This window comes from Oryzias latipes, chromosome 2 (genome assembly GCF_002234675.1).
Source record: "Oryzias latipes chromosome 2, ASM223467v1".
Taxonomy (NCBI): Eukaryota; Metazoa; Chordata; class Actinopteri; order Beloniformes; family Adrianichthyidae; genus Oryzias; species Oryzias latipes.
Window position 1 is genome coordinate 10907082 of NC_019860.2, and position 26473 is coordinate 10933554.

General features: G+C 42.3%; 1 protein-coding gene across 4 annotated transcripts in view; it reads left to right on the forward strand.

Annotated features, from left to right (window-relative positions):
* The window catches only part of LOC101165954 (arf-GAP with GTPase, ANK repeat and PH domain-containing protein 1), a 131309-nt gene that overhangs the window by 101135 nt on the left and 3701 nt on the right, over positions 1-26473 (forward strand). For all 4 annotated transcript variants that reach the window (XM_023964318.1, XM_023964321.1, XM_011482933.3 and 1 more), the window contains 4 exons: positions 6638-6792; positions 8693-8783; positions 10365-10587; positions 26201-26456. In XM_023964318.1, the coding sequence (XP_023820086.1) occupies positions 6638-6792; positions 8693-8783; positions 10365-10587; positions 26201-26456 (725 nt within the window). The remainder of the gene's footprint in view (positions 1-6637; positions 6793-8692; positions 8784-10364; positions 10588-26200; positions 26457-26473) is intronic.

A 26473-nucleotide genomic window follows, 5' to 3' on the forward strand; every position in this document is an offset into this window, starting at 1 on the left:
AACGTTTTATTTGAACTCGGCTGAAAACACATCTTACGTTGCTCTTAATGCACATCTCAGCATTCCTTGTACGTAGTACACGGTCGTCGCTGATGTGACATCATGGGGTTGTGGTTGGTGAACTATTGACATCAACCGAGGATGTTGTCAAGAGTGCAAGAAGCTCTCTCAGGATCCCATCTTATCCCACCAACATGTTTACTGTTTGGTAGGCATAGGCAGGGGACCCAAAAGTGGGCCAGGCAATCAACCAGGCTGAAATGATGGGAGTTTTCAGGGAGATCCTCAGTAGCAAGGCTCTGGGGGGGTTGACTGAGGTCTGCCCTGAATACCTTAACCCCTTGAATCAATGTCACCAGCAACAGGAAATGGTACTCGCTCTTTGAATCACTGTAACTCTTTAAGCAATTAACATAGCTCCAACAGATTCTAAAGTTGAAAAAGCTACCTTTTTCGGTGTCAAAATTAGTTGGTTTACTCTAATTACATTAGCGTTTTACTATTGTAAAGTGTTGCAAGTCTGTCAAAAGTTGCTTTTCTAAGCATCAGAATCCACTGGAGTTACGGTAAATGTATAAACGGTTGTACAGTTATGGTAATTCAAAGGAACATCAACACAGGAGCTAAAGCTTCGGTGTTGAAGGATTAAATCTCTGGCTTTTATGGGGATGTTTTGAGTACTAAGTCTTAAAACGTTGCATGGTCGGAGACGGTGTTTCTGAACTGACGGATCGAGGTGGTGACCAGACGGTGGGCTCTAAGGATGGGGGGAGTCCCCATTTTTTACTCTCTCTGGGAAAGCACACACACCGAGGTACTAGAGAGGAGAATTTTGCTGATAGCAAAATCTCGGATTTTGGAGCAACGGTGCAGTTTTGGAACAGCAGATGAGCTCAACACCTCGACTGCTCAAGGGTTCAAAGGAGTGTGCCTTTTCCTCCTTTTATGGGAGGTGCTCTGGGAATGTGGGGTTCGGGCCTCCTACTAAGGGCAGTCCAGTCCAACAGGAACTTGATCAATCAATAACCTATTTGTAGAGCATGTTGGATTGTTGCAGGGATGCCTTTGTCACAGGTTCTGTTCAGAGTTTTTATGGACACAATGTCTCACAGTTAAGGGCCAGATGTATTCTGGTTTGGGCCCCACAGTATTTCATCTTCAGATTATGATGTTCTGTTGACTTCATCAAACCAGGACTTTTGTGTATCGGAGCGGTTCGTAGTCAAGGGTTACGCAGATTAGATGAGAATCATCATTAGCAAGCCAGAGGCCATGGTCTTGACTGGATTATAGTTGTTTTTCATCTTTGGGTTGGTGGAGAGCTCATGACTCAGGTGAAGGAGTTTAAGTATCTTAAGGTCTTGTTCATGTGTGAAGGAAGAGCTTCTGGTCAACACAGTGACTGCATGTCTCACCGCAAGGAGGCCAAGGGGGAGGACCATGGAGTAGGACCTCTCAGCTGGCCATTGTGCTCCTTCAGGTTCCACCAGCAGAAGTGGAGGAGGATTTTGTGGACAGGGAGGTCTAGGTATATTTTCTTAGGCTGCTGCCCTCATGATCCTGTGGATAAGTTGGAGAAGTTGGATGGATGAACTTGCATCATTTTAATTTGATCATTACCTCTACCGCTACCTCTGAAAGTCACACCCAGATTCTAAATCTGCTTCCTTCTGCTGCTTTGACCCGCTTATCATATTTTCTTTTTCTCTCCTGTACGTGTTGCGTCATTCCTCCTATATTTGCCTACCTTTCCTCTATTTGTTTTTCCTCCTCCTCCCCAATCCTCTTCCTTCTTCCCCTCCTCTTGTCGAACGCAGCCAAACGTAGAGCTTGGAAGTTAAATCGCGTCAGTAGCCTTCGCAGCGTTCATGCCAACAGTCTTCAGAACTCCGAAGGTAAAGAGAAGCTGCTGTGGTGGGACGGATACATCCCTTCTTCCCCACTGTCCTCCAGCACCGCTCATTCCTGAAAGGGGGAGCCTCTCTGTAAAGCTAAAGGAGGTGGTGATTTGTTGTGTAATTGATTTTTCAATTCCACAGTTCTCTACTTTAGGTGTAGTTTGTGGGCCTCATTGGTCTGACCAAACATGGTAGCTGAAAAACTTTATCTTCCTTGGAAAACTTTGAACTCAAATTTGTATTTTGTAAATTCCTGCTTGGTCTTCTTTTGATCCATTAAAGCAGCAGTCATTTTCTTTTAGTTTTTTTTGAAATTCTGTCATCTTAAGATGTCTTTGAAGTTCAGTTAGGTCAAATCGAATTTGTAGTTCAAATCTAGAAAATCTTTTACTTCAAATCACCAGATCCTGCCTTTCTTTTGTGTTTATTGGGGACGTTTTGTTGTCCATCCCTTCCCTGACTGCTGAGCCCCTCCCGCCTTACCTGTGCCCGTGTGGTATACCAAACACACCTGCCTCTGCAGCATGCTATCCTTCCAAAGACTCCAGCAGTTTTTCGTCCGGCATCCGCCCACCTGAAGTTTATCTTCGGAATTGTTGGTTTCTGGATCCAAATGATCGTTGTCACCCCCCCACCACCCCCACCCTTAAATCTACCACCCCCACCCAGAAACATGACAATAGTCTGCAGTTTTCAGCACATTATTAATGTTGTAAAAGGCGAATAATATGGCGAGTAATGACCTGTGTCGCACAGCAATACTGTGTGCGCTGACATTTAAGGCTTTTAATTTGTGTTTCCTGAGGCCCCCGTCTGTCCGTCTGCCTCCTGCCTCCCCTCTCATTGCACGCAGACACACAACCTGCCGAATCCGTATGCATGTCCAGCCCCCCCCCCCACCAGCGCTCCCCGCCTGCCTCGTGTAGCTGTGCCGTGTTTGCTTTGCAGTGTTTGTGCTGCTAAAGGTTGGCGGTGTCAGAGTTCACAAATTGCCTCGGCGCCACCTCTCTCTGCGCGAATGTCACCCACAGTAGCCGAGAGCGGTGGCAGTATTTACCAACGTAGACCGCCACCACCGCTCGCCATTTGTTTTTCTGCGTTTGCTGGAAAGCAGGCGGGAGGGGGGGGGGGGGGACAAAGTTACACTCTTGTAAGAGAAGTTTTGACCTGAAGCCTTTAAAGCATCTTTCATCAAAAGATGCTGGAAAAACTCATTTCCAGGTTTTTCCGTTGGTGTTTTAAACTTCTTTTTGCTCTTTTTTATTCCAATGTTTTTCAACAGAAAATGTTCATATTCCTCTATTTTCATGTCTTTGCACCTTCATGGGGGTCAAATGTAAATACCTTTTAGGACTTAAAGTCCACAGTTGTTTTTACAAAACTTTTTGTTTTTTAGTTAACTGAACATGAATTATTGTTTTTATCATTTTTTATTAGCATTTAAAAGGTACGGGAGATATTTTTTCTTAAACAGCAACGTTTCCTCTGAAATGGAATTCCAAGGGTAAAGTCAATGAAAAGAAGAAAAATAATGAAAATATGTTTTTTATTTTATTTAGTCAAGTTTTTTCCTTATTGTTTTTCTTTTTTATTTTCTATACTAAATTTTGTTGAAAACATTTTTTTCTTTTGTAGAACTTAAATTACATTTCCAAATTGTAATTTGCCCCCTAGATGTTGCCTTCTGGCCTCTAGCAGGCAGTAAAAAGTCTGTAGAAAATCAGATTTGACAGACTTATCGAGGAAACTTGTTTTCAGTGCTTTTTTCAGCAACAGACATACCAGGAAAAATGTGTAGCTTCCTGTTCTACAATCAAAGCTTGTTATAAGTCACCAGTTTTATTATTCCAAGCTTTTATTTTGAAACTAGCTGTCTGCTCAACTCTTCTTGGAAGTAAATAGAAGATTTCATATGGAGTCATTCAGATCCTTTTTTCTTACTGTGTGGTGGTGGTGGTGGGGGGGGGGTCTGCCTCCTCAGCTAATAAATGCAACCCAGCCGAGCTCATTTTGGGAACAGGAAATGCGCCGAAGTCTGAAAGTGGGAGCTAAAAAAGGCTGGGAAGTTATTTGATTAACCTTTAATGTTAAGAACTGACGAGTGCAGCTTTAAATGTCACTGTTTCAGTTGCTCTCGTCCGTGCAGGAGCACAGCTAGGCTTCAGGTGGGGGGGGGTGGGGGTGGGGGGTTCATGCAGCAAAGTGGGAGTGGTGTTGATGCCGCTCAGCCGTTTCCTTCATTAGTCACTGTGGTGAGTCGGGTCACCGTGCAGCACTTAAATCAGAAACGGCGTTTAATATGGGACTTTCTGGATTGTTGGCTTCTATAATTGTCAAGTGGAGCCCTCTTCCTCCTCCTCTCACCAGAAAGCAGAGAAACCTGGGAATTCGAGCATGATGGGAATTTGGAGGCGGAGCTGAGCCAGTCTGTAGAGCAGAACCCAGAGCCTTCAATTAAGCTCACTCAGATTCTGATAGAAAAGTGTAAATGGAATGTAAATTAAAATTGAAAATGTTTATAAATTCAGTCATTTTAACTAAAGAAATGTAGATACTGATTTTACTGATTATTTAACAAAAGTCCTAAAAAAGAAACAAAATAAATAAAAACAATATTAAAATGAAAACAAGTTATGCTAAAACTTTGTTTTTTTTTTAAACTTGTAGGCTAATCAACCTCCTTAAAGACCTATTCTGATTTTTAAAAAAAAGAATTAAATAAAAAGGTGTTTTGGTGTTTTTAACATCTTCTCATTTTTCAGATGATGGAGGAAACATATGAAAAGAAAATTAAGCTTTAAATTACATTTCTGAGTATTTCTTTATTCAAATCGTTGTGAATCTGGAGCAGACAAAAAAATGCAGTTTGTAAAAAATTGTATTTGTGACAGAAATGTTATCATAGGACAAACTAAAACGGACGTTTTTACATGAAAAAAATGTTTTCCTCTTTAAATTAATGTAATGTTTAGAATGAAACTTTGTCAAAATACATTTATATATTTGATGAATTAAAAATTATATTTGTATCATATGTCTTAATGTTCTGGATAGTTCTTTAACTTTTGGATTTGAATTTTGTTTCTTTTTTATTATCTACATATAAGATTTTTTTTATTTTAAAGGTTTAAGTGTTGATGATAACATCAGAAATGTTCATCCTTTAAGAGGCTGATTTGGAGGATTTTTTTTTGTGGACGTCAAGGCTCTTCCTTCAGAGTCCTGCAGCAGTATAAACTTCAGCTGTGAAGCGTTTCCAGCCTGTTGGTCCAAACCTGAGGTATTTCTGTGGCGCCTGTTTGGCCTCGGGGAGCCTCCTCACATCCTCCATCCTTCCTCTCCTTGAACAAATCGGTCGATTATCCTGAGCGGGGCCGCGGGGAGCTTCATCTCTATTGCTCTTAGACGATCCCAATTAGCCAAATGACTGCAGCTGAGGAAGATGGCACCACGGCGGGCCGACCGCCGCCACCGCAGCTCTCTGTCTGATCAGCGTCTCGCCACATCCGCGCAGGTCACTCTTAGATGGAACCTCCTCAAGAATCCCTGGAAGTCTGATCACGCTGTAGGCCGATCCTTTGATGACCCCCGCTGCATCCCCCCCCTCCCACCACCATCAGGGTTAATTGTGAACAGCAGCAGCAATGTTGTGATGATGCTTGGCTTCCCCCGTCCTCTTTTCTGTCTTTAACGGTTTCAACATGTGCAGGAACTCACACAAACATCGATCCAGAAATTGGACCCTGCTCCCTTTTTCTAACCTGTGTTCCTCAGGGCGTCCCAGCAAATAAAATAACGTTAAAACCCGAGTCACAAACTGTTCTTTATCACCAATCTGTGGAGATCAGTTATCCTTAAACTGACTCAAAGTCCCAATGAGTCGTCCTTACAATAAAATAAAAAAAAGTTTTAAATGCTAGTTTGTGAAAAATCTACTATTACTTTGTTCTCAGACACTACAGATGTTTTTTCTTTTAAAGGATGGTGTGACATGGTGGTGATGATATCATCATGGGGACTGAAAACCGGTGATAAAAGTGAAAATGTTCATTTGTAGTGCTGAATCATATCTTTGTGTGCAGTGTGATTTTGTAGATTTTTAACACCAAAAAACCCAATACTTTGAGCTGTCATATTTTTTTGAACATGCCATGTTCAAATTTTTAACAAACTAACCTTTTAAAAAAAAAAAATGTTTTGAGAATTTATATTTCAATTTCCTGAATACATGTTCCTCATGTTTTTGTGTATTATCTTCCCCACTGGTGCACAAACACTCAACTTATTGACTCCTGATCATCCCATTAACCTCTGGGCGCTCCAGAGTCAAAGATCCGGGGCACCCCCCCTCCAGAGCATCAGGCTCTGATTGTAATGACTGACCTTTCATGCTGACATGTCTGTGAAAGGGGGTTAACATCATTTGTATCCGTCCTGTCTTTTTGGAGGCGAGGGTCAGGTAGGTGAGCAGGGATCGGTTCTGAAGAGCAGGTGTTGACTCCTGGTGGTTTAAACTCCTGCTCCACCTTGAGTTTGAGTGGCAGCATTTAACTCCACCGTCGATTATTAGAGATGAAAATTAACACCAGCCTCAAAGACTGGAAGCTTGTTCAGGTGTCCTGTTGTTCTAAAAAATGTTCAGTTACTAATTCAGACTTGAAGTGATTGAAATCTCTGTCTCTGCCCTTGGCCTTGTCGAGTTGTTTAACCCTAAAACTTTTGTCCGTTTACTCCAACAGAACAAGAGGAGAACTTTGAGTTTATTATCGTGTCGCTGACGGGGCAGACATGGCATTTTGAGGCTACTTCATACGAGGAGCGCGACGCCTGGGTGCAGGTCATTGAGAGCCAGATCCTTGCCAGCCTGCAGTCCTGCGAGAGCAGCAAAATCAAGGTGAGAGCAGTAACGGTGGTTAAGCCGTTTGTGCAGCACCTTGGTGTTATGTATCAAGGTGCCTCGTGGTCCTTTTCAGTGCTTCTTTTGTCATTTTAATCCAGCCTTAACCCATAAGAACCCACGGTTCAGAAATGGACACTGTGGTCCACTTGGTTTGTTGTGAATTGCACATATTTTGAAGAAAAAATTGGGCTGGGTTCTTCTAAATTCTTAAGGTTATAATGGCCAAAATATGGAATTGTTTCCATTTTGATTCACAATTTTATAATTTAATATGATGTTTAGGTTTGATCAAATTTTCCTTTTATTTTATGCTGAAAAACACTTTTATATTACACTAATATAGACACTTATATATTATTTATCATATCAACCCTTCAAGACCAGAGCTGTTGATGACCTTTGAATTTACCAAAATTCTTCAACCATTTACCAATTATGGTATTTCCAACTGATTCTGAAGCTCAGAAAAGCAGCTTTGCACTTATATGCAACACTTTACTACAGCCATAAAACAACTGATTCTGAAGCTCAGAAAAGCAGCTTTGCACTGATATGCAACACTTTACTACAGCCGGAAACCAACTGATTCTGAAGCTCAGAAAAGCAGCTTTGCACTGATATGCAACACTTTACTACAGCCGTAAAACAACTGATTCTGAAGCTCAGAAAAGCAGCGTTGCACTGATATGCAACACTTTACTACAGCCATAAAACAACTGATTCTGAAGCTCAGAAAAGCAGCTTTGCACTGATATGCAACACTTTACTACAGCCGGAAACCAACTGATTCTGAAGCTCAGAAAAGCAGCTTTGCACGGATATGCAACACTTTACTACAGCCGTAAAACAACTGATTCTGAAGCTCAGAAAAGCAGCGTTGCACTGATATGCAACACTTTACTTCAGCCGGAAACCAACTGATTCTTAAGCAAAGACAAGTAGCTTTGTGCCAGGAAAACGTTACTTTACGTTACGTCACACTAGTAAAAAACCCTTTTGATTGAAAAAAATCTTTGGAAGTACGTTAAATTCGTAAACAGAGTTATGCTACATTCCCTCAGGGCATGTGGCGTATTTACCATATAGTGTTCACACTGGACAAGCAAGGATTCTTCTTCTTTTTCTTTTACTACTGTCTACAGTTAGAGGAGGCTTGGTGCAAATAACGGAAATTAGTATTTTAAGCCTAAAATAAATTCAAAAGGAAATTTTTTCAATGAATTTAATAAGTGGGCATTGATTTTATAAGTAAAGATGGTTTGGTATTATTTTTTTTTTTTACAACTCCACCCTACTCTGATCTATATTACCTAAATCATTTAAGCTTATATTGGATTTCCAGCTCAGTGTCAGATCCCACTTCACAAAAAGGATCAAATATGGGGCCAGGCTCGCAGGCAAGAGTTTCTTAAGGCTCACATTCACTCCAACACTCACCTTCACTCACATAATTACAAAAACAGCAATTATTGTAGCCTCGCTGCTGCCATTTTACACCTGCAGCCCGCAGCTCCATCTCCATTGCCGCCCACTGTGTTTACGCCCCAGGCTCTCAGCCTTTTGTTGCCCCGTCGCCGCAAAACCATTTCATTTGTTGGCGGCATTATTCCTTCATTTCCCCGACATGGCACAGAACAGCAGACGCTCACGTCTGTGTATGTGTTCGAACAAATGTGAGCTGAAATGTGGTTTGATACCTGATAGGCAGCACAGAGGAATCCATGTGTAGGGGGCTAGTGTTGAAAGGTTGGTTATGACCACTGACTGTTCATCTCAGACCAAAGAAGAAGAGAAAAAAGCTAAGAAAAGGACCAGAGAATATGTTTAAGTCAATGTCTAATTAGTTAAAGGAATAAATGAAACTTGTAGCTCAGCTTTGATTTTTGCCTTTCAGTCTCGTCTGAGCAGCCAGAATGAGGCGCTGGCGCTGCAGTCTATCCGGAGTATCCGAGGAAACGGTCGATGTGCCGACTGTGATACGCAAAGTGAGTTCACCAAGACTATGTCTACATTGCTTACCTACACTTCTAAATACTGAGAGACTATCTAGGGCAGAGGTGGCTAACCCTGGTCCTCAAGAGCCTCAGCTCTCCCTCACCAGCTTGCTGTTGATTAGCTGACTCAATTGATTTCACATCCTGATTGACTGAACACACCTGATTTAGGTTATCAGCATCAAGCATTCCAGGGAGAGCTGGAAAACAGGCAGGATTGAGGCTCTTGAGGACCAGGCTTGGCCACCACCGATCTAGGGCCCTGGGTTTTAAACGCAATTTGGACACTATGTTCACTACTTAATTTTTTTTAATCGGCTAATATGACGTCACCGATTTCAAAGCGAAAAACTTATCAGTTCTAGCATTTTACTATTGCCAATTTATGAATCCACTGTGTTCTGATTATGAAAACTTTGATGGTTTATTTGAAACATTCTTTTAAATACTTTTTTGTTTGCAAAAAATGTTCAAACCTAAAGCATTGTGTAGGGCGGGGAATATCCCTGTACCTCACGATACGATGCGATTTGCGATACATTGCTCATGATAACGATATGGCGATAATGTGATAATCAATATATATCGTCTCTAACAACTCACGATATAACAAACTTTAAGAAAGAAGAACTTCAAAAACTGTTTTTTGGAAAATATTTCCCCATTTATTTTTTAGTCTTTAAAAACAAAATATAATAAACAACTTGTGTCTCATTTGGTGTAATGAATAACAGAATTTTGTGTAACATTGCTGAAATCAGTAATACTCTGTCTTTGACAAACAATGACAATTTTCATTTGGAAATATCTGTAAAATTCAGTGTAAACAATAGTGAACATGAACAGCAGTGCTCTTATTTAGTACAAAATTTCTGTAAACAGGATAAAAAATGAATGTCAAGTAGCTGCCAGGCACTGGTATGAACAAAAATAAAATTCTCCCAGAAAAAAAAATCAAGTAGCTAGGAACTTTCCTTTAAGTTATTTAAGACATAAACTGCTTTTAAAATAAATTACCAGGGATAAAATACACAAACTTAAAGTGCATCTAAAAGTAAACATCTTTGTGAACAAAACGTTTTGGGAAAAGCTGCATGTTAATATGTTTATGTTTTTCTGGAGAACCACAGGCTTTTTAGCGTCAAGACGCAGCTCGTCTACCACTGCTTTGAAGAGAAGGGGGGTCTGAGGGCAGGGATGCCTACCAGTATTTTAGCTTAGTCTGTTTAGTTCCGTTTAGTTATTAACCTATTCAATTATATGACTTCATGTTCTTCATGATTTCATGTTTATTAAAAAGCCCAGTGAGACGACTATTGTTGTGATTATTGGGCTATATAAATAAAATTGCATTGAATTCGGATTCGTGCGTTGCTCAGGTTTGTAGGACATACTACTTCATTTCCCAGTCTTTGTTAATAAAATGCACCGTGAACGTCACGTAGGACGTAGCCCAAAAGCTCATTTTAAGTGTCCCTAATTGTCAAAATATTTCAAAAAAATTATGTAATTATCTCCAATAGTATGTTTTCTGTCCTAAAACCTAAATTTACTTTTTCTCTACTCATTCAGACCCAGACTGGGCAAGTCTCAACCTCGGAGCTCTGATTTGCATCGAGTGCTCGGGCATTCACCGGAACCTGGGTACACACCTGTCCCGGGTCCGCTCTCTCGACTTGGATGATTGGCCTCTGGAACTCATCAAAGTGATGTCTGCTATCGGTAACGAGGTGGCCAACAGCGTGTGGGAGGCTAACGCTCAGGGACGCATGAAGCCCGGGCCAGACGCCACCAGGTAAACGCCTATGCCCACGTCTTTTGAGCCTAAAATTACCTCCATAGTTCAGTGTATTTTTTAGAATTTTATCACTGGATGAAAACACAATCTTAATATTGTCTGTCTTAAGCTTTCAGTTTCACACTAAATTAAATTGTAAATTGTAAAAGAGCAGGTGTTGAATGCAATTCCTCTAATAGAGAGAGTGCACTGTCTTATGTAGGATGTTGACGGAAAGCTATGCTTCAGTCTCTATTTTATTGTAGTTGTCAGGGGTGAGTAACAAATCACAGGTCTTTAGTATTGGAAGTCATTTGTATGTGGGTGTGTGTGGGGGGAGACATTCTTGTTTATGTGGTGTACTGGGGATCTAAAAAGGCTTTCGACTCTCAAAGCCAGGTCCTTTTGGAAAGAAGGACATTCTTGTATTTGTGGCGTAGTGGGGACCTAACAGAGCTTCTGACACAAAGAACAGGTGAAATTCTTACAGCGTTAAACAGTGTAAGGAGTCAAGACTTGGTTTTGGATTGTAATGATTAAAATGGGACATAAAACTTCACCAAAACACCTCGAAACTGCAAGTCCCACACGAATGAGTGTTTGTTGTGTAATTATCGGCCGTTGCAGCTTCGGGAAGCTAACAGACTTCATAACAAATTAGAGCTGACTGCTGTTTGCATCATGATCGACTTCGCTACCCCTCCCCAAATACATCCTACCCCCATCCCCTAAACCCTCATCAGTCCACCGAAGCACCTTATAATTACTCCCCAACTCAAAACACACACTCACAAAGACAAGCATCTCTGTACTCTAACTTCTTTAACAGCTTTAGTTTTAATTTTTTGTATTTTCCTTTTTTATATCAAAGAAGAGATCTTGAAAATCAAACCACATGAATGTCTCTAATCTGGGTGTAAACATTCAGTTTTATAGCTCTGTCCTCTAAGCTGAACACACAGCTCAGACGGCAGCACACACACAGACTCACACCAAGCGATCATTGAGTATTGATGTACCATTAGCCCTCCTCCATCAGAGGACTAATGCTTTTATTGTTGCTCATGTTGCCTCACATTCATAAATAAATAGCATGTTTCCCCTGCAGAGATTAGAGGAGGAGGTCAATATTATCTCAATTAACCCGCAACGCTCCGCTGCAGCTCCATCTCTCCCTCCACCCGCTCTATCCTGTCGATAGTCTTCATCCTTCCATTCCTTAAGTGGCTTGCTGCTTGTCCTCTCTCCTCCATAAATCCTCGAAATCTCTCCATGGGCCTCCTTCTCAGATTTTTCCTCCATTTTTTTCCAACCCCTGTTTTAGCTGATAATAGTTTTATTTATTTATTTTTTTAATCTGGAGCGCCTTCCTGCTGGAGATGTCTTAGGTTTACCCCTTAACACCTGATCTGTTGCCGACGACGGCAAAATAACTCAAACTCGTTGAACTACAGAAACCTTTGTTACCGTACATTCAACAAATTCTGATGCGGAGAGAAGCTTTTCTCCACGTCAGGATCAGCTGGTTTCCGTTTATTGCTTGAACACTTTATTAATGTAAAATGCTACGTATCAGCGTGAAGCTGCTTCAGAGTCTCCTGGAATTTTGTTAATGGGGTCAATGGTTGAAGAGTTACGGTAGTCGAAAGAATGTAAGCAGTGGAGCTCGGATGTAAAAGAGTTCAGTGAAATATTCAGTTGAAGAACTGACGCAGACTTGTCTCCGGGTTTAGAAGGGAAGCATGGCTGTTTGAACAAGGTACTAAGTGATGATAGGATCACACGAAGGCTGACGATAGGCTGTTGGTTTTTTATGACTTAATAAACACCTGTAAAGTGATCAAACGCCGCTTGTTCTCCATGACAAAACCTTAACAGATACTGACTCAATAAACAGCCAGTGCTGTTTATTGAGTCAGTATCTGTGCTTTTCCAAGCACTGCAGTGAGGACGCTCTGCTAGGCCTTTGCTTTCCAGTTCGACCTGTTCTTCTTATCTTATCAACATTTGAAGGAGCATATCTGATGCTAAAGGAGCATAAACAGAATAGGAGAACAATTGTGCTTAGAGATGAGACGAAGCTGGTAAAGACAGGGGTGTGGGGGCGGGGGCATGGAGATGAAAAAATGCCCTCCCCTCGTGGTCTCTCAAGTGAGTAATAGAGGCCGAAATTTCATTTTGCAAGTGGCTGATTTAATGATCCAAAGGGTAATTAATGGCCTGATTATCTTAATGTTAAATATGGCCAGCAGCAATTACACTGACCTCCTGTCTGTCAAGGTCTGCCCCCCCACCCCACCCTCGTCTCCCAATTAGGTGCTGTTTGGCAGGGGAGGTGGGGAGGAGGAAGGATGGGAGGAAAAGAAAGAACTGGAAAACAAGATGAATAAAACAGAGAGAAGGATGGGGTGAGAGAAGATGAAGACGAGATGAATGCCTTCATTTTTCCTGACCGGACCAGGGGGAGGAATTATGTTTGGAGGGATTGGAAGCAATCATCAGAGCTGGCTCGTTTTCCCACCATTTCCAGCTGTTGTCAAACCTCTTTGTAACCCCTCCCTCAACACCCCCCTGTCAACCATCAACAACAGCCACTCTAGGTCATATTAGTGTCTGCGAAGAAGCGGAATTCACTCTGTCGCAGCCAATCGTTCCACAGCTGCAATACAAGCTCTTGCCGCGCCTGTGATGCTTCAGCGTGAAGAGCGATGCTCGCTGACACACGTCGCTTGCAGTGGCGAGGACGGGGACAGAGAAGCGGCTGAGCTGTTGAGCTCGGAGGGTGGTTTCAGTGTGGATAAACACCAACCGTGCCAGCTCCGTGCTGCCAGAGGGATCCTGTTAGAAGGATTCTTTCTTGCGGATTCAACCACAAAAAGACTCGGCCGTCCTCTAAACGTTCCCATTAACCTCCTCCTGCCCAAGGCCAGCCGTCATCACCTCAGCTGGCATGGTCACCCAGTGCCGCACCCCAGCTGATGCCAATGCCAAAGGGACTGCTAAGTTTGGGAGCGCTGCCGATTGCTCTGCGCCCACGGGGGTATGCCTGCCTCGCCACGGCACCCTTAGTGTCGGTTCTTGGCGCTGTGGCTCATTGTTTTAATTACGTGTCGAGCTGCACATCAACACCAGCACCCAGAGTTTGGCTCAGGCGGCGTTTGACGCCGCGCGTTAGCAGGCCTGAGCGGACACCGACTGACAGTGCCGGTAATCCAGCCTTCTGGCAGCTGGACCGGGCCTCGACCCCCACCTCTCCCCTCATGCCATCAGCTGACCTTTGGCAGTCTGTCGCAGAGGGTCAGCATCTTTTCTTGTATGCACGTTCAGAGGATTAGTTCATCACTTTGCTCCGATGTTCTGCAAGGTTTTTCTGTCGATGCTTCTTTAGTAACTTTCTTAGAAAAGACCATTCTTCTAAGTTGTCACCGTCGCCTGAAACTCCTATTAAAAAAGAGGAAATGTCTTTGTGAGTGACAGATCTGCAGAATCCTGCAGATCTGACAGAAAGGTGGTGGTGTGTGTGTGGGGGGGGTGGGGGGGGTGGGGCTGCAGGTAATACGCCCAACGCCACACCTTAATTAGACAGCAGAGAAATGAGAAGGAATAATGGCAGCGGTGTTCAGGGCGACGTATCGCAGTGCCGCCTCGCCATCCCACGCTTAACAGTGCGTCTCACATGACGGATGTACAGCCAGTAATAATTCAGCAGCAGGTCTGCGGCGCTGGGAGCCAGGGTGGGGGGGTCGACAAGATGGGGGTCCTTTATGGGAACAGATTAGACTTGTTCCCCTCAAAAAGGCCAGCGCTAACAGATTTAAAATGAGACCAGGGGCTTTTAATCTGAACCAGGGGTCCAGGTGCAGTGGATGCCCCAGTTCAGCAGTGGGATTGGACTCAGGGGACCAGGGGGCGGGAAGGGACTCCCCGTATCACAAGATAATTGCCCCCAAGGGTCAGGGAGAATGGTAGGCAAGGAGGGGGGACTGTCCTGTCTCATATCCACATGATAACCAAACTTGTATTGCTGCCCCCCCCCTGAGTGCATGTAATCACAACCAGATCAAACTGGTCTTTCTGTAGATGGACGTGTCACTGAGCTGAACCCAGACACACACGTCACTCATGAAGTAAACACGCTCATGGCGAGGCTGTAGTTTAAAGCTCTGAAACTAATGGTTTACTATTTTATTTACAATAAATCAAACAGTTTGAACTCAGAAAATGATATTATGTTAATGCAAACATTTCCATTTGTGACATCAGAAGCTAGGTTATCAACGGGGATGTGATGCCCGTTCAAGAACACGCTAACCACGTGTTCTTAATTGCATGTTTAGCTGGACAATCAGGGAGGGGCTTCTTCTTCTTTTTTTTTTCCATGTCCAGCTGGGTGCAAACAGCAATCATTAATTTCTCCTCCATTATCAATTTGTGGTAAGCACTTCCGTGAATTAAAAAGGACGCCATCTATACGTCCCTACCAAATGCAAGTCCCAGATTGGTCGATGTTTGACCTAGTTTAACCTCCTGATGTGCCTTCAGTGGCCATGCCTTTTGTATGCAGAACCCAAAAACAGACTTTTCATTGAATGTGGCCACTTGAGCGTGCATTGCGAGGGCGGTGTGAAAGTAGCTTTAGAATAAATATTATTAACCCTTCTGCTATCCTAGGCACTTTAACATTGGGAGTGGGGTCTAGACAGTGGCAAAACCTTTTTTCCTTCAATGATATGTGATCTTCACTGGTGTCCATGGCTTACATGAAATCTTTCTACCTTTATCCACCTTTGTCATGGTAGGGAGAACACGTCAATGGAAGAGTGGGGTCATCTAAGATAGCACAAGGGTTATAAGAAAACAAGAAATCACCTGCCGCTTTGGTTCTTCAGATCATCTCTACAGCTTCATAAAGAAATGTCTGCTAGATTTCAGATCGTCATAAATAGAATTATAGAGATTTTTTTTGTAAATTTGGATAAATGGTTAGGTGGGGGAATGTGTAGAAAGGGTTTGTTTAAAAATATATATCTCTAAATTCTCTTAGAATAATCAAAACTAGCAAATAAAATGGTTATGTTTGACCCTGAAGGTGCAGCGGCTTTAGATGAAGGGTCTTTGAAATGTACAACATTTGAATTTATTGAGTTTTTTTTTTGTAGTAAATAGACGGTTTGAGTGCATAAGCAACATGAATGTAAAGGCAACAATAACTAACAGAGGCAGTATTTCCTCACATCAACATGATTGCAGACAGTCAGAAATAAATCTCACTTTTAATGTTTTGTTTTTCAGTTGATAAGCTAGATCAAAAACCCAGCCTTTCGTTTGTATTCAAGCTGAATTTTTGGATTTTACATTAACCAAACATTGAAGAGGATTTACTTCACATTCCAATCCAGTGGACCTATTGGTTCTGTTTATCTAAATGAGAAAAACAAATTAAAAGCTTTTTTTCAAGTTTCAAACAGTTTTAACCTTGCAAAGTAATCGAGTCACTGAAGATGTGTCTTGCGCTGTAATAAGTTTGCGAGAAGGGTTTGTGTGACTCTGAGATCATCCTGCATTGTGGGTCAAAGTGTTGCTGTGTTCCAACATTGTTGTGTAATAATGATTGTGAGCTGAAGGAGGATTCTGTGTCGTGCACGCCCAGCATAAATGTCACAATGTTCAGTATAAATAACTGATTTTCCCACGAGATCCGTGTGTGTGTGTGTGTGCGTGTCCACACACGTGTGTGTGCAGATTACGCAGAGCTCCGTTTCATTTGTGTCAGTTAACTAGCTGCTCCCGACTGCCATCATCTCGGCTCCATTATCTGCAGCCCCCACTGACTGAGGCGGCCCCTTGGCGTGCATGTTAACCAGCACACATGCGCACACAAACACAGAGGCCCAAACGATGTAAAATAATTGGCCCCCACATTCTAATTCATCTGTAAACGGGAGGCCTTGATTAAATTAGTTCTAATAGATATTATTTTGTACATGACTGCCTCGCCGCCGCCGTAACCGCGTCCCCGACTCGCCTAACAAGCCCCCCAATTTACTATTGACATTAAGCCGGCCAACTCCAGCCAATCAACAGACCATTCATCGTTTGTCATCGCGTAGAGGTTATGCTAATGCGGGCTAAAAGCACAAACTAAATGCACATTCTTTATGCCTGAGTCATCAGATTAACCTCACTGTCCTCTGCCCCTTCCCCCGCCCTCTCCTCTGGCTTCTTCTAATAATGAAGAAATAAATAACCATCTCCACGTGCGTGACTCCGTCCATCTTCTCCGATCCTGCTCGCCGGGAGCCGGCGGGGTCGGCTCCTGAAGCAGAAATGAATCCTTTTCAGTATGAACGTACCCCCCCCCCCCTCCCTCAACTTTCCCCTGGCTAATTGGCTCAGTGGGAAAATTGCTCATACAATAAAGAAAGGGAGAAAGGGGGAGAGTTGTCCCGGCGCTGGCCTGTAATGTGTTTGGACTGAATGGGTTCACTGCCAGCCACAGCAGGCTGGTAAACATTTGAAAGCTTCTGCACAAACACGCTCAAGGAAACAGTCGTTTTTGGTTCTCATCCAACCACGCGGTTTGGAAGGAGCAACCTTTCTCTGCGAACCATCTCTCACGCGTGTGGATGGATGCCTGACGATGCGTGTTTGCCTTGTGACAGTAAAACTTTGAACTTAATGATTTAATACAATGTGGCATGCGTATGCTACTTGGAATTACAGTCTGCTTTAACCCTTTACCATCAGAGATGTCGCCGGCGACGCCTAAATAACACGCTCTTTGACACACCGTAACACTTCAACCATTTACAAGATCAGCGGAAATAAGTTGATTCTGACACATTACTAACGTTAGGTGTTGCATAATGGCGCAAAGCCACTTTCATCTGCAACAGAATCCACAGAATCAATTGGTTTATGTTCATTGCATAAAGTGTTGTGCATCAGCCCAAGACAGCTTTCCTCCACTTCAGAATCAACTGGCATTACATTATTTGCGTCAACGGTTGAAGAGTTACAGTAGTCATAAGAATGTTAAAACTGGAGCCTGATCTCCGACGTAAAAAAGTTAGTTCGGTTGAAACAAGTTTGGATTAAATCACGAGAAATTGTGAAAGATCTCAAAAACTGAACCAACATCAGGATTGGTGAGTTAACCCTTTGGCATCGAAGCTGTCGCTGGTAACATACACTCTTCGAACTACTGTAATTTCTTAACCGTTTTCACTGTTAATGGTATTCCGACGTAACAGTGACTGTATATAGAGAACTAGACAGAGCAGCTGTGACGTCACCCATAGAAAATGCCTCAGCTCCAGCGAAATAAAACTAATTGAGTCGCCATCTTTCCGTGATACGGACTTTGCCATGTTGGTACGAAACGACAATGATTTGTCCAAGTGGTCCAAGTCAACGTTTTTATACCAACTGCTGTCGACAATCAGGTATAAGATTGTTCAAAGTCCACAACCCTTCCACCTAAAGCGAGATCAGAAGTTGTCGATCAATCGTTCGAGGTGGGGGCCAGCAAGCACCACATGATTTTATTGAGGCATCGGATTGGTCAGTTTATAATTTGAGTAACAAAAATATCATGAAAAAAATTAGAATTGGCAAGAAGATGTTAGGAAAAAGGAATGTGAGCAAGAATAGTTATTCTGTTAGAATGACTGAGTAATAACAGTTTATTTCTCAATAGAAGTCTAAGGGATTTTGGCTTCTTGGGGCCAGCAGGTACTTCATGTTTGGAACACAAGGGGGGGAGGGGTCAGTTAGTCCAGTTCTCTTATACAGTCAATGAATCTGAAGAAGAGGCCAGCAATGTTGTGTTGACATGCAACACTTTATGGTTAATGTTCAGTGTTGCATATCAGAACAAAACTGCTTTTCGGTGCATCAAATTCTTCCGGTTTATGTAAATTTCAATCAAATTGAACTTTATTTATAAAGCACTTTTCAAACATATGTGACACAAAGTGGTATACATGACAAAAATACTTTTCAACGTAAAAACCAAAAGCAAAGAGGAAGACCTTTACTGCATTAAGTTGTAGCATAGCTGAGAATCATAAAGCTGCAAGTCTCAGCTTCCGAGGATTTTTCAGCAAAGTGTAAAACTAATTGAAGTCTCAGCTTTCATCTACAATTCTACCCCTTAATTAGTCAGTACCACATTACGACCCCCCCTCCCCCTCTCCACACATACACACTGTGTCAGGAAGGTCCACTCATCTGCATCCAGCTAGCCTTGTAGGAAATGTCAATGATGTCCCTGAGCTGTCAGGGTCACCACCTCGCTGCTGCTCCTTTCTCAGCTACAAAAGTCCCAAGAGACCATTTCCATTTGTCGCCTCTGAAACCACGTTGAGTTCTAAATACAGAACATTTCCATGAGTTTGAGACAGAGCTGTCCATGTAGGTTTGTTCCTCATGGGACTCACAGGTGATCAGGGACCTTTTTGTGTAGCAGATCTTTCATTTTAATTATTCAGTTCTTTTAACTGAATCTTCATTCATCAAAAATGTGATACATAAAGAACAATCTCTATTCTTGTTTCATGAAACCTCCAAATGATCAAAACATTGAACAAAAGAACCAAAACATTTTGATGTTGTTTCATTGAGTCCGTCAGTCCAGTTTGGATTGTTCAAACTTAGTTAAAGATTTTTTTTCTTCATTTGTGGTTTCACTCACGGCAACCATTGAACAACTGTGTCATCAAAGAAATCCAACAAAGAAAAACTTGAAAGATGAAGCTGTTGATGTCCATCTGTTCTGTTCAAACCTTTTGTTTTTAGGCTAAAATATTCTTGATAAATTCTTTACCAAACCAAGCTGTGGAAATGATGTCTTTGTGTTAAACTAAATTTTGAAGACATTGATGTAGACGAGATAACATTCTCAACCTTTCATGTTTATATTGGATCTGACCAAACTTCAAACCTATCTGGTCAATCCAGGCTTGACTGAGTTTGACTAATTTCCTCTATTTGAAATCTACTCATAGAGTGATCTACTGGCAGGACTGCATGATATGAGGAAAACTCAAAACAACAACGAAAAACAACTGATACATCATTTTCATTTTGCTGCAAAATGTCTTTTCTTTTTGTCTGTGCATGAGTGTAAACATTTCAGACAACTATTTATTGCAGCTTACGCCATCTTTTGCAATTTAGGCGTTGCACAAGCCGTTATTGTGATATTGATACATTTTCAATTTATTGTGTAGGCCCATTAGTTCGTTTGACTTCTGTCCGAGCCTCTTATGGACTCGAGACGACTTCTGGTTCTGATCGTGGGCACCTCGTGTGGACACCTTCCTGTCCTCCAGGGACGAGCGGCGCCTTCGAGATTATCTCTTTGACATAAAGTTAATTATCAGCTTCTTTAGACCAAAGAAGGCGTTTCTGATATCTTGTACTTCCTGCAGTCCCTGTCTCCTTCTCTATGATTAGCTTTCCACCTCCCCCCTCTCAGACCCCCCACCCCTTAGTATCAGTGCAGCATCACTGGAGCGTCTCGTTTCAGTCCAGAGATCAACTTCCCATCTCTTCGGCCCATTTCTCCTGCACCTTTCTCCCACTCTTCCTCTCCTCATTTGCATCTTCTCTGTCCAGATTAACCCCCTCCATCCCCAACTCCCCAAGCCTTGTGGCTCATTCCAGGCCACCCCCCCCCCCCACCCCCTTCTGCTCATCTACCCTCCCTTTAATTATCTGTGCCCATCCAAGGGCAGCTAACGACCAGCCAGGAGATGCTAATTGATTTCAGCCTCTTTTCCTCCGCTCTCCGTTCTGTCGTCTTCCCCGCTGTAAGGTAAAACAAAGCATGGATGTTTTCTGGACGGCTCTGAAGTAGAATTAGTGTCACGTTTGTTCTTCACCTTGTTAAAGCCTCCCTCCACTGACAGCGATTCATTGTAAAGGCACATTAGCTCGGGCAGTTAGCTGATGCTCTTATCCACGCTCTATCTATCCATCTATTAATCTGTTAATTAAAGGGCTAATTAGGCCAGAAGAGCAGCCACTGACACCATGTCACTCTTAACCCCGATTCCTACCGCTCATTAACTCTCGCACACTCAGACACACATATTCTGCACACTGTAATTAATGACTTGCTTTAGCGACGCAGTGTGGCCCCATAGATCTCACAGCTGAAGGCTGAGAAGAATTCTCCAAAGAAGCCTTCCTTAAATCTGATCAATGAAGACAGAGGGTAGAACTCTTATTGTGAAATCCTTGTGCTTTCAATTTTCAGACTTTTTCGTTAAATGTCTTGCATTGGTAAACTTTTCATTCAGGGATGTATTTATTTATTGTTCCAAATGTTTGTTTACTAAATTTATTTTTACAGTTGTGTTTAGTTATTGAAATAGTTTTTGGTCATTTTATATTTATTTTGTCACTTTTGTCATTTTTTTCCTCTCAGAGCTTCTAAACCTAATTTTTGACTTTTTCTGTCTCCGGTATCTTGTTCTAAAATGTGAAACTTTTTTTTTTTTTTTTTAGCACAGACTGTTATCTATCTGATGGATTTGTTCTAGTTGCACACCTTTAATTGTATGTTTCATCCTAGCTTATTAGCTCATAATCAGTCAGCAGTAGGGAGCAGGTCCCGGTTTAAATTTCGCAAAAGTCGTATGAATTTACCACTTTTGTGTTTTTGTGTTAATTTTTTCTTATAAAAAAATTTGTTGGGTGGGATTGTTGGGGGGGGGGGTGTTTTTTATCAACTTTTGTGGCTCAGTTTGGAAACCGTGGACCATTGACCCCTGACAAACACTTACATTCAGACACACAAACACACAGCAAAAAGGGGAGCAGCTGGTGGGACGTCCAGCGGTGCCTAGGCCAAACGCCCCCAAGCTTCAGATGGACAGGAAACCAGTGAGTGTGTAAACACAGGCAGACAAAGCTGTAGGAGGATGATACACACACTCGGAGCACACACAATACCAGGTCTGCTGCACTCAAACAACAGGCAGGAAATCAGAAAAGCTCTGTAGGCCCAGTGTGGCGCCCTGAGGGACCCCAAGCAAAACCGTGTTCTGTCCTGCCGTTTCCAATGGTGACTGGGATCTAATGCCACAATGCAGGAGCTGATGAAGCAGTCAACTTGCTGAATCCTCCATCTTTCCTGCTGCATGGTACCTAAAAGAAAAAAAGTCTGCACCAAAAGGCCTAGAAAGAGGTGAACCTTTCCCAAAGGTATTTTATTTTTGTCAAATTTAAAACATTTTGAATTGTTTCAGAAATTAAGTATGAGAACATTGTCTGTCCAAAAACCTGAGTGACCCCAATTTTCCTCTTTTTACAGTAGTAAAGTGTTAACACAATTAGCATGAACTAACCGGTTCAGACAAAGAAAAAAAGAATTGCTTCAATATACAGCACTTGACAATAAGTAAAATGTCTAAGTAATTAGTGTAAACCAGGGCTGTTCATTCCTGGTCCTCGAGATCTACCACCCTGCCTGTTTTCCAGCTCTCCCTGCACTGCTTGCTGCTGATTACCTGGACCAGGTGTGTTCATTCAATCAGAATGTGGAGACATCTGATTGAGCTAATCAGCAGCTAGCAGGGCTTGGAGATCTGGAAAAAACAGTTAGAGTGGTAGATCTTGAGGACCAGGGATGACCAGCCCCGTAAACTAACTGATACTGATGCAAAAAAAGCAGCTTTCTGCCGGTATGTGACACTTTATAGTATTAAAGTGTGTACGCAATTAGAGAAAACTAACAGATTTGGACAAAGAAAAAAAACATTTTTGCAACACTTTCTAGTAAGTAAAGTGTAAGTAAGTAAACTTACTCTACAGTAAGTAAAGTGTAAGTAAATAAACATACTCGATCAGTAGGTAAAGTGTCACTTTAGAGTAAGTAAAGTGTCTACGTCATAAGCTACATAATACACTCACTGATGCGGGAAAAAAGAGACTTAGTGCATTTTTTTGCATTTTTAGCGTAAGCCAACTGCTTTTGATGCAGAGCTACTTTTCTCCGTGTCAGGATCCGTTGGAATTAGGTTGAATGCGTAAACAGTTGAAATGTGACAGATGTTTTAACAGCCTTTTTCGTTTCCAGTCGCTAACGACAGTAATAAAAAATAAAATAAAAATTAAGCAAAAAAATCCTTTTTCAGTTCAAGACGTACTGAGGTGTAAGTTGTGTTTCTGCTGAGTAACATGAGATCAGTGAGGAGGACATGGAAGGATGAAGGCTGTTCGCTTTGGCTGCTCTGCTGCCGTTATTTTTTAAGTCCTCATCACACAAACACACCTTAAAACGCTCCAGGCCGCACTTGACATGTATGCATCCTGTATGTTCTTGTGTGTCTGTGTTTGTGCGCGCTTTTCTGTCACAACCAATCTCACCGGGACTCGCGTTTAATTATTTACCCAGCATGCCTTGGTGCTGAAGCACACCACTACCTCTAATGGGATGTGAAAAGGGACAGGCACAGATTAACACACAAAATATGAGTGTGCGCATTCAGACACATGTTAACACGTACTGTCACAGACACACAAACACGCACTGTGTGGTTAATTAGTGCAATTAGCCTCTCCAGTGTCTAGAGCCGTGTGTTTTCAGGAGTCGTTAGTTTATGATGATGCCGTTTACTGCAACACACGCGCCAACCGCAAGAAAAAAACATGCTAAATCAAACATGCGATGAATTTAAAACATCCACAAATAACCAAAAAATACTTTGAAGTTGTTTAAAAGTAACAACAAAACAAACACAATAATGATAAATACTATATGAAGTAAATCTGAATATGTGCTAAAATTCACAGGGAAGTCAACAACTAAACAGCGAAACAAGCAAACTCATAATATGAAAGCGCTTTAGACGAAAGAAACATACCGTATTTTCCGCACTTTAAATTGTTCCAGAGTAAAATTTGCAGCAACCAAAAAAATGCCTGTTAAAGAAGAAAAACTCAAATATCAGCCGCACTTCTGGGAAAAATGTATTTAACAAAATATGGGACATTTCATCTAAAAGGACAAATCCTAATATCAGAATAGATCATAAATAATAGACTGAATATATGCGCAATTCACTACTGTAACACACTGATGATTATTTAGCTTCATGAAACATAGGAGCAATCTAGCAAATTAGCAGAAGATATGAACAATTATTCCGAAAACCATAGCGTAAAAAACAGGCTATCAAGTCAACAAAAGTCTTTTTGTCACTTCAAATCACTAAATCCGTTGAATTCTTCATCCTTTGTGTCGCTTTGGGACAATTCCGCCAAGCCCCGGTGTAAGACTGAGCGGCACTTCTTCTTCTGCATTGCTTTTAGTAGCAAAAACAGAAACACACACATACACCGCCCTCTAGTGGTTATTAGTGGGAAACACTAAGCCTTTTTTTTTTTTTTTTACTCGCACATAAGTCGCACTTGAATATAAGTCACACCCCCCGGGCAAACTATGTGAAAAATCACAACTTGTACGCTCAAAAATACAGTAAATATTTTTGCAAACGTATAAAAAGAAAAATCTAAGCCTGCTAAAACCAACAAGAAAATACATTTTGAAGATGTAAACAACTGCTAAAACACATTTACAAACAATCACAGATTAAAATGAACGACGGAGCACGCTCAGAAAGTAACTCAAAGACACTTTCTGCAAAAATCTACTCCTGAAGTCCAACAGGCAGCAACTATAAACACAAATATTAATATTCAGGAAAACTTGAAAAACAATAAAGCAATAAATGAGACTGTAAGTAGAAAACATGTAAACAAAACGCACTTTTTGTGCGATATGATTGATTGTGTGTCTGCTAGAGCTCTTGCTCTGCTGGTCCATAGCAACTTTGGTGGGGGGCAGGCATGCGTTTCCTGGGTCCAGTGCCCTAGCATTTCCTGCCAGAGTCCCCGCTGAGCGCACACACACACTGGCTTCAGGCTTTGTCTGGGGGCTGTCGGCCGTGGTCCCGAACCCAGTCTCCCCGCTCCGTCTCTGGCTAGGGGATGGAGGAAGAAGCCCCCAGGACATTCCGTGATGCTAGGCGCCACCACCACACACACAAAAACACACGCTGGTATCCAGGAAGAGACTTAATGAGTCTGTAGGGTTCCCACTCGGAGCCAAACATCTTACACTTTCTCTTCGCCTCTGATCAGATCCTCACGGTAAACCAGAACCAGAACTGTGTCACAGGTCACCAAAGACCTTCTGATCTTGATCTACTTTGATAAAGGGGGGACATGTTTGTTGTCTTTTGTTAACAAACAGGATGGACATCACTTGTGTTATTTTAATCTGCTGCTTCTCCATTTCCTCCTCCCCCCTGTGCTCATCCCTGGAGATGTTTGTTAGGAAGAGAAGGGGGGACAGCTCAATATCTGTCCCCCTGGGCCTTTCTGTCCCTGACTAATCCCAGCGGGTTGAATGGACTGCTGTTTACATGGAGGGATTTGAGCAGAGATTAGAGCGGTAACAGTCTTGGATTAGAGGGATCAGCGGTTAATGATACTCGATTGGTGAACAAAGCGCCCCCCGTCCCCCCTGCCTCTGGTTGCGTCTTATTTTACTCTTGGAGGGTCCAAACCCGGCTGCCTATGAGCAAACCATGAAAAGCTTTTAAAGAAAATTAGAAACTTGGAGAAATAATTGGATCCTTGCCTGATCCAGTAGAAGACAGATTTATTTTCCGATAGACTCAATTCTTTTTTGTGTACATTTTCTTTTAAGTTTTCGGATTTCTTCCTGTTCCCAAGTAGTTTTGTTTCCCTTTTAATTCAGGAAAACTCTGCAGGTTGTTGGCACAACAACAGCAATTGCAGTTGTATTTCCAAAACAAGCAGAAATCCTGAAAATGACGATAAGGAACAAACAGGAAACAAAAATTCAACTTTCTGGAAAGAGAAAAATGGTTCGGCTTTCTGTGAGCCTAAAGCAGAGTTCAGGGATGGGAGTTTGTGTTTGAGTTTGCCTTTGTTCCTTGTTAAGTTGGAGATGTTTCCATTGAGTCCTTTTGTTTTGGTTGAGTACATCTTGGTAATCTTTCTGTCATATTTGTGAGGAGTCCCACATCCACGTTTTGGACTTTGCATGTTCATGCATAGCTACAGTTTTCAGGCTCTACATACAAAACATGTGGTGATTGAACACAACCAGGTCAAACTTGTACCAATCAGGGACTCAGACTTGGTAGTGACCGACTGTTTAAAAATTGATCATGGAGGAGATATGAATGATTTCGATTTGTTTAATGCAATAGAACTGTGAAAGAAAAAAGCCTGAAACAAGATTTGTGATATTTTCTACATTTCGCACCAAGCCTCTTCCAACTATAGGTGGCGGAGATGCGCTAGTATCAGGAAGTGACAGTCCAGTGTAAACGCTGTATGCTAGACGCGCGTCTCATGCCTGGTGTGAACATAGCTTAAAGTGTTGCACATCAATGCAAAGCTACTACTTTCCACTTCAGACGCTGTTTGAATTGTGCTACTTGCATAAAAGGTGGTTGAAGAGTTACGATGGATCAAAGGAGGTTAACGCTGCAGCTAAGTCTCCGGTGTTAAAGGGTTAAACGGCCACCGTAGGTTTATTTGATCCCATCTAAACATTCTTCTGTCGCTGTGTTTTGTCCGCAAGGGAGGAGCGTGAGCGCTGGATCCGAGCAAAGTACGAGCAGCGGCTCTTCCTGGAGCCACTACCAAGCACCGACCTTTCTCTTGGCCAACAGTTGCTAAGGGCAACCGCCGAGGAGGACCAGCGCTCCGTCGTCCTGCTGCTTGCCCACGGCTCCCGACAGCAGGTCAACGAAACTTGCGGGGAGGGAGACGGACGCAACGCACTACACTTGGCAAGCGGAAAAGGCAACGTGATAATTGCACAGCTGCTCATCTGGGTAAGTTTACCTCAGCT